This window comes from Crocodylus porosus, unplaced genomic scaffold (genome assembly GCF_001723895.1).
Source record: "Crocodylus porosus isolate Cpor-Errol unplaced genomic scaffold, CroPor_comp1, whole genome shotgun sequence".
NCBI classification, from domain to species: domain Eukaryota; kingdom Metazoa; phylum Chordata; order Crocodylia; family Crocodylidae; genus Crocodylus; species Crocodylus porosus.
Window position 1 is genome coordinate 2,232,198 of NW_017728925.1, and position 7,281 is coordinate 2,239,478.

Genomic DNA, 7,281 nt, shown 5'->3' on the forward strand with positions numbered 1-7,281 from the left:
GTCTGTACATCTGGCATAAGTTCTCTGCCCTTCACCCCACAGCAGCTGAGCACTGCAGGGGGGATCTGTCTTTGCAGGCTTGCCAGGCCTGTCTTCAAATACTACCATGCAGAAGCACAGTATCAAGGGCATAAAAGCATATCCCAGTGCAAGGAAGGATGGGGAACATAGCAAGAGCCCTGCCTGGTTAGACAGTGAGCTCTTTAATGACTTAGGATTTAAAAAAATGAAGACTCGACTATATTTCTAAGGATGAACATGAGAGTACAATACTTGTATAGAGCAGCACTGTGGGACCTTTGGCTGCTTTAGAGCCCCTTCCCCTCCCAGAAGAGGTGGATGCCAATTTCTCTGCCCCACTCCTTCCAGTCCTACCCCTCCACTACATCCACCAGGTTGGAGGGAAATCCTGATAGGAACAGAAGATGGGGACAACCCCCCTCGTCTCCAGGTGCCACAGGGCTGTGATACCCCATGCAGGTCCACCAGGTGCAGCACTCATACTGTGAATAGATGGATGTTGTAGTGTGGGGCTGCAGCCCCTGGGGGTGACAGAAGAGTGAAAAGGCTCTTTCCACACGGGCGGGTCCCATCTTTCTGGATCTGGCCCAGGCCAGGGTTCTTATCCATCTGCCTGCTTCTTTCCAGCTCCAGAGGGTCCGTTCTCACCTGACCTCCATGCCTGATACAATCCTAGTGGGAGCCCCGGAAGCACATCTATCCAAACAAGAGGAAAGCTCCTGGGCACTCCTGCTCCTGTCACTTAATGACTGACCCTGCCTGACTTTGCAGTCCCCCAACAAACCCTCTTCCAGGAAGCACTTGGCCTGGAGGGGCCCCTGAGGACATATTCATAGCCAATGGTGAGACTCTCTTGCTGAGGTCTGGTATTACCCTGGTCTCTAGCGTAAACGTGCACTGGATCCATCAGAATAGTCAGGAGCCCAGTCTCAAAGGCACCCCAGCTCTGAAGGGTTCGGCTCCATTATCACTAGCACATGTCAAGTCTTGCCCATGGCTCTCTTCATTTGATTCATTTCCCTGTGTGCGTGACTCTGGAGTAAGCTGGTAGCAGCCTGTTATAGTAGCTGTTGTCCTGGGAATGAGGCCACGGCCCAAGAGGAGGCTGGGACATGTGGTGTATGGGCAGGGCTGGCAAGAGACGATGATTGATGCAAGACTGTTGGCAGTCTGCCTTAAATGAGCTCAGACAAGGTTCTTGTGTTTTATGCTCCACGGCTAAAACACTTGGATCCTCTGGTGGCAGGGCCCCTCACGGGAGCAGATGGCATGGGGAGGCAGGAGCTTGTGATTCAAATTAGTTAAGCACAAGGTAAGGCAAGGGACTGAAGAGGGGAAGGAAGTGTCCTCTGCACACTGGGTCTTTCCAGCCACCGCCCACACTGATGCTTTGTGCTGTCTCCCTGTTCTCCCCAGCACCGCAGTTGAATGTGCTGCTTGCGTATCATCCTACAAGAGGCCAAGCGCAGCTGACAGGCAATCTCCTACCCCTGATTTTAAGCTCAGGGTAAGATATTGGGCCCCTTGGCCCAGTATTTAAATGCTCAGGCCTGGGCCCCTGTCCTGGCACTCTAATCTTGGCCAAGGTCTGGGTTACACCAGAAAGTTGTTCTGTTTTAGTTCAAACCACTTTTAAACCCCTTTCGTTTCATTGGAACAAACTGCTGATTCATTTCCACTTGGCCTCAGTCATTTGGCAATCCGCTTAAATCAAACTGAAATAAGCCCAGCAGCCTCCAGCACAGCCTCTCGCATCAGTTTAATTAAATAGCTTTTGAATCACTCCTGACTCTGTGGAGACCAGCATCTATTGTCCATACTTTTGCATCGTTCTTGTCTTCAGTGCCCAACCCAAGATCTGATTTTTCTTAGATGCTAACACCTGCCTCCTTAGATTCTGTTGTGGAAATGTGGGCACAAATCCCTTTTGGCCCAAGTTTCCCTATTTTTCAAATGGGAATATGATCCAGCTTGTAGGAGCAGCTGTGTGGAGTTAGTCATGAATACATACGTGCTGTGTGTTATTATCAGTAATGCATAGCCAGGGAATTGAAATAACCCTGCTCCAGTATCTACAGATTCAAGGCCACACACAATGGGGGCATTTTTAAAGGCCTCAGAAAGGGCCAATAAAAGAAGACTCCATGAAACAAAAAGTCTTTGGGCTGAACTTCTTTCAGAAAACTGCAACGTGTTACTCTTGACAGGGCTTCTCAGTGCTTGTCTCTGTCTGGGGATCTCTGTAGCTTGTAAAGAATAATGCACGCTATTCCTGTGGGCTTCTGGGGACAGGAACTTTTTCTTTATTAGGAGTTGTACAGCCCGCAGACCATGGGTTTGGGTCCATGGCTGGGACTCCCAGGTACTACCACAATACAAGAAAGAAATAAAAATATCATCAGTCAGTCATGGTGTGTCTAAGGTTATTGTCACTATGTGTTAGCACTGGAGGGCACCTGGCCATTCCCAGAGCCACTTAAGTAGCCTCCCCTCTCCAGTGACTCATTTCCAAGGCTGTGGCTAAGGGAACCTCAAGGTTACAGGAAGAGCACAGGAACAAACACTGCTGTTGTCCCAGCCACCATCCTAGAGAAGCACTGCCTGTCCTGAGCCAAGGGTTGCCCCCACATTGTTCCAGAGTGCAGGCTACCTGAGTCCCTTGGATTCAAAACCCCATGTTTCATGTCAGGCTCCTCTCTCCTGCAGATGTCTTTCCATTGTCCCCATTTTTCCCTAAGGTCCTTTGCCCCTCTCTGACCACCTGCCCCAATGCTGGCTCTCTCCTCAGGCCACATCCCTGTAGCAGAGACAGACTACCTGGTAACTACGGCAGCTGCCTACCAAACAGAAGTGTAAGGTGCTTGACCTCGTCTATCTATGCATGCAGGGGGGATCTGCTTGGTTGGGGGAGAGGAGATCTGAGTGCTCAGAGATACTGGTCTTGTGGCACTGTTGAAACTCAGGAGTGGTGAGTCAGACAGGGAGGAAGCGAGGCTAACAAGACCACCTCCACAGCCATCCAGAGGACTCAGAGCACTCCCTACAGGCTGTGACCTTGCAGGTAGGAGTTGCAGAGGGCCGGTCCCATGGCCCAACCAGGCTGGCAACCACAGGTTTTGCACTCCTAGCCCAGCACCTCAGCCCCACCACTGCTACATCCCTCAGAGGATGAGAGCTCAGACTGAATGAAGGGAAAGCTGGGCCCAGGCCATAACCCTCAACAAGTGCAGATGCAGTGATGACTCCAAACTTGGCACCTGGCTCGATCTCAATGTCATAACAGCCTCAGCTGCTCTGCACCAGACCCAGCTGCACATAACGATATGGAAGGAGGCTGAATGGCCTGACTCCTTCCTCCTGCAGAGCAATGACTCAGCTGTGAGAAAGGGGCACATCCTGAGCAGTTTTTTGCCCAGAGCCAGCCCTGCTCCTCTCAGCTTCCTGGTGGCAGGCACTCAGGAGGAGCTGTTGGTTGCCACAAGTGGGCTGAGAGCTGTCATGTTGTGACTGGCTCTGCTGGAAGGAGACAGAATGAAGAACAGGATGGAGCTGATGATGAGGGTGACTGTGACCAGGGCTGCCACCACCAGGACAGCATGGCACAAAGGTTCGTCCAAGCAGCTCCAGCGACTCCACTGATCCTCCTGGTGCAGCTGGTTCTCTCGCCATGGTGGGCAGCCCACGCCCAAGCTGTGGCTGATATTGCTTATGCAGATCTGTGGCACCACAGTCCCATGGGAGACCTCAGGCAGTTGCTTGAGCCAGAGCCTGCCCTTGCTGTGGCTGAAGTGGATGCTGCAGGTCCTATTCATGCCTTTTGGGAGGCAAGATAGGATGGCAAGGTTGTTGTCTAGCTTGGGAGGCCCGCTGTCTGGGAGCCTGGTGTAGGACCAGCACATGGGGCACTGGATAGTGTCTGGCAGCTGGGACTTGACGTTGATACGGGCCAGGCACTCCAGGCAGAAGGTGTGTTGGCACTGCAGCACCTTGAGGGCACGGAAGGCATTGTTGTATTGGCTGTAGCAGATGGCACACTCCATCTCCAGGGCCAGCTCTTCCTGGGAGCCCATTGCAGCAGGTCCTTGCAGCAGTGCAAGCATTCAGGCTGACACCTTAAAATGGGCACCAAGCAGACCCTGAAAATAACAGCTGCAAGCTTAGACCCCACTTTGTGCCACAACCTGCCCCTAGCCATGGGCTTTGCAATGCGGGGGGCGGTGCAGGAGCTACTTGCAAATTCTCCCCCTGCAGGGGCTACTTGCAAAAGAGGCAATGCAAGGACAACTGCTCCAGGGAAATCTCAGCCAACATGCATGGGCAGGGTGTATGTGTGTGCGTGGGGTGGGAGGGGAGGGGGGCATAGCCTATTGAGGCAAGAGTCTGCTTTAGCTGCATCCAAAGAGCTACATCAAGGTGGTACAGCTCCTTCACACCCAGGATTTAAATTATGGGGAGCTTGGAGGGCCCCCCCCCATAAGAGATGAGAGCCCCCTCCCCCCACAGGCCAGTCAGCACCCCTTCGCCCCCACAACAGCCCAAAGCCCATGCACCACTGCACACAGCCCCCGGTCTGCCCCACACCTTTCTAAGCAGCACAGACAGCAGTGGCGGTGGCTTCTTCTAGCTGCCATTGCCACTGGTCCCAGCTTACGGTACTAGTGAGGCCCTGGGCACACAGCCCCAATCCCAGCCAATTTTTTTTGCAAGAGTTGAAGTGTAATTCAAACCCTGGTTGCACCCCTTCACAAGCCTGCAAATATTTGTATGGGCTGGTTTGGATAGGAGTGGCCCTGTCCTGGGCTGGGATTTGGACCAGTCAGCCTCCTGGGTTCCCTTCCAGGCCTACCTTTGTGGGATTCCCAGCCACAGATTCTAGCCCATGAGTTTGATCCCAAAGCAGCGAGGTCAACAAAAACTCATTGACTTTCCAGTGTTAGCAAGAGCTGCCTGGGCAGGGTCTGCAACTGACCAACTGAGACCTCTTTGTTGGGTTATTTTTAGGGCTGTGTGAAATTTTGCCAGATGTTTTGTTTCAAAGCTGTTTCAGTGCGTTTCAAGCTTGAAACAGCAAAACTGAAATGAAACAAAAGCCTTCGAAATAGCTTCCAAATGAAGCAAGGGCACTTGAGACATTTTGAAACTTTCTAAACATTTTGAGTTTTGAAGCCCAGCTTGCTTGGCTTCAGTGCCGGTCCCAGCTGGCAGCGACATCCTTCTGTCATCCGGCACGCAGATCGGGGCACTGCACCCCCTGGCAGGAGTCTGGCACAGCCCCACAGCCCTCCTGGGGGTGCAGGTCCCCAGATCTGCGTGCTGGATGACAGGAGGTTGTCGCTGCCGGCAAGTGTCACAAGTTTTGCTTTGAACAGTTTGAGGTGCAGTTTCCCAGAAACCTCTTCACCTATCTCCTTGAAACTTGGAAGGCTTCATGCCCCCAGAAGGGGCTACCATCTCTGCAAGTTTCATTTGAATCAGGAAAAAAACAACAAAGTTTTAGGCATTTTCATGCCTCCCCATTATATCCTATGGGCAAAACATCGAAACAGCTTTGAAATAGCAAAACAGTTTAGACGAGACGAAACAGAACAGTGCTTTCAAAATGAAATGAAACTCAAAACGAAACACTGTCCCATCAAAATGGCAAAATGGAAGTTGAAATGAAACTGCTGTTTTGCCCTAGTTATTTTTTATTGATTACCTCTTGCCCTCTCCCCAGTACCTGCTGTGGTCTCTGCTACCCCCTCCCTGGCTGGGGAATACTTCCACTCATACTCATAGGAGAATATTGGCAGACAGCAGTTTCTACAGCCCTAGGAGAAAAATTGAATTGAATGTGACCCACTGAACCTATTTCAGCCTTATTTGAAACCCATTGAACCTATTTCAGCCTTACTATCTCTTGTCTTGACTGTATACAGTCAGGTAGGATAGAGCAGTGGATATATCTAGGAATTATGTGTAATAATTATCAAGAGCTCTTCCTGCTCATGATGCCTTAAATTTACAAGGATGCATTTAATTTCACATGATTTGATGGCAGGAGTCATCCAGTTCATGGACAGCACCTACTATACTGGGGTTCTCACCCATGACTGGGGTTCAAATTAATACAAATTAATAAATATCATACAGGAGTGGGTTTTATGGAACGTACTGTTTGCTTCTACTGCTTAATTTTGCCCAGGCAGGCTGCATAGCACACACTGTGTTGTGGTGGCAGGACAGGCTCAAGGCTGTAGCTACAGATTGCTAATGGCATTTAGGACACCGGTGCAGGTTTTCTGATGACCGCTGAAGCACATTGTGTGGTGGATCATGTTAAAAACGCTGTACGAGACAATATTTAGAGGGAAAAGCTAATTAAGTATTATGGTGACAACTGCATGCGTCCCTCTAACCTGTCCGAGTTCAGTTCATGGACTTGATGTCAGTGAACTGAATAAGCCTCAACAGCCTCCTCTTTCTTGCTCAGTGTCTGTTTGTCCCTTGATTTAGCTCTAGAAAGCAAAGAGAATTGTTCACATCTTACATGAGCGAGGCCCAGATGATGCACAATCTAGCAGAGGTTCCTCATGCTGGGGAAAGAGAAGAAATCCAGGCTTATCTGCTTCCTTTTAACTTGCTGAAATCAGCAGCCTTCAGCGAGAGAAAAACTGGTTTGCCAGGGAGGGGAAAGCTTTGCTGTAGGAAGTAAGGCATGCAAAGCAGCCCATTTACATGGGCTACCCACATTGGCACAGCTGGCGGAGATGACAGGTTAAAGCTGCACGGTACATTGTGAACCCATAGATCTGAGGGAAGCTCTAACCACAAGTGAGGGGAGTGGGGGGACATGACCTCCATCATGGCAGGGGTGCGGAGGAAGCATTCGCTTGGTTCTTTCTGTAGGCATTGGCTAATAGTCTTAAACATGCAGCTAAACCGGTGGGGGGGGGGAAATGTGGCCCACCAGACCATCCTATCCGGCCCACAGGGCCTCTAAAAAATTCAGAAAATTAATATTTATCTGCCCCTGGCTGCCTGTCATGCAGCCCTCAATGGCTAGCCAAAAATCAGTAAGCGGCTCTCTGCCCAAAATAATTGCCGGCCCCTGAGTTAAACAGACGCCATAGCAGGTGGCAAAGGTCACTGAGTGATGGCACAAACAATCCAGGCAGAAGCACTCTGCCCATTGCTGAGATACGGCTGCCTCTACAGGGAAACAGCTGTTCATGGCAGGAGAGGAACATTGTCCAGATTGCAAGGGGAGGTTCAACCCTG

At 50.8% G+C, this 7,281-nt stretch overlaps 1 protein-coding gene across 2 annotated transcripts; it reads right to left on the bottom strand.

The window, feature by feature from the left end:
• Positions 1–1,225: 1,225 nt before the first annotated feature.
• On the bottom strand, positions 1,226–6,676 carry LOC109314146 (RING finger protein 183-like). Of its 2 annotated transcripts, none has more exons than XM_019541133.1 (2): positions 6,551–6,676; positions 1,226–4,133 (listed from the first exon to the last, which is right to left on the bottom strand). In XM_019541133.1, the coding sequence occupies exon 2, from the start codon at positions 4,119–4,121 to the stop codon at positions 3,477–3,479; it is 645 nt and encodes a 214-aa protein (XP_019396678.1). In that variant the 5' UTR covers positions 4,122–4,133; positions 6,551–6,676; the 3' UTR covers positions 1,226–3,476. The 2 variants fall into 2 exon arrangements, with proteins under 2 accessions (XP_019396678.1, XP_019396677.1); XM_019541132.1 differs by having other exon boundaries at positions 1,226–4,157.
• Between the last annotated feature and the right edge of the window lie 605 nt (positions 6,677–7,281).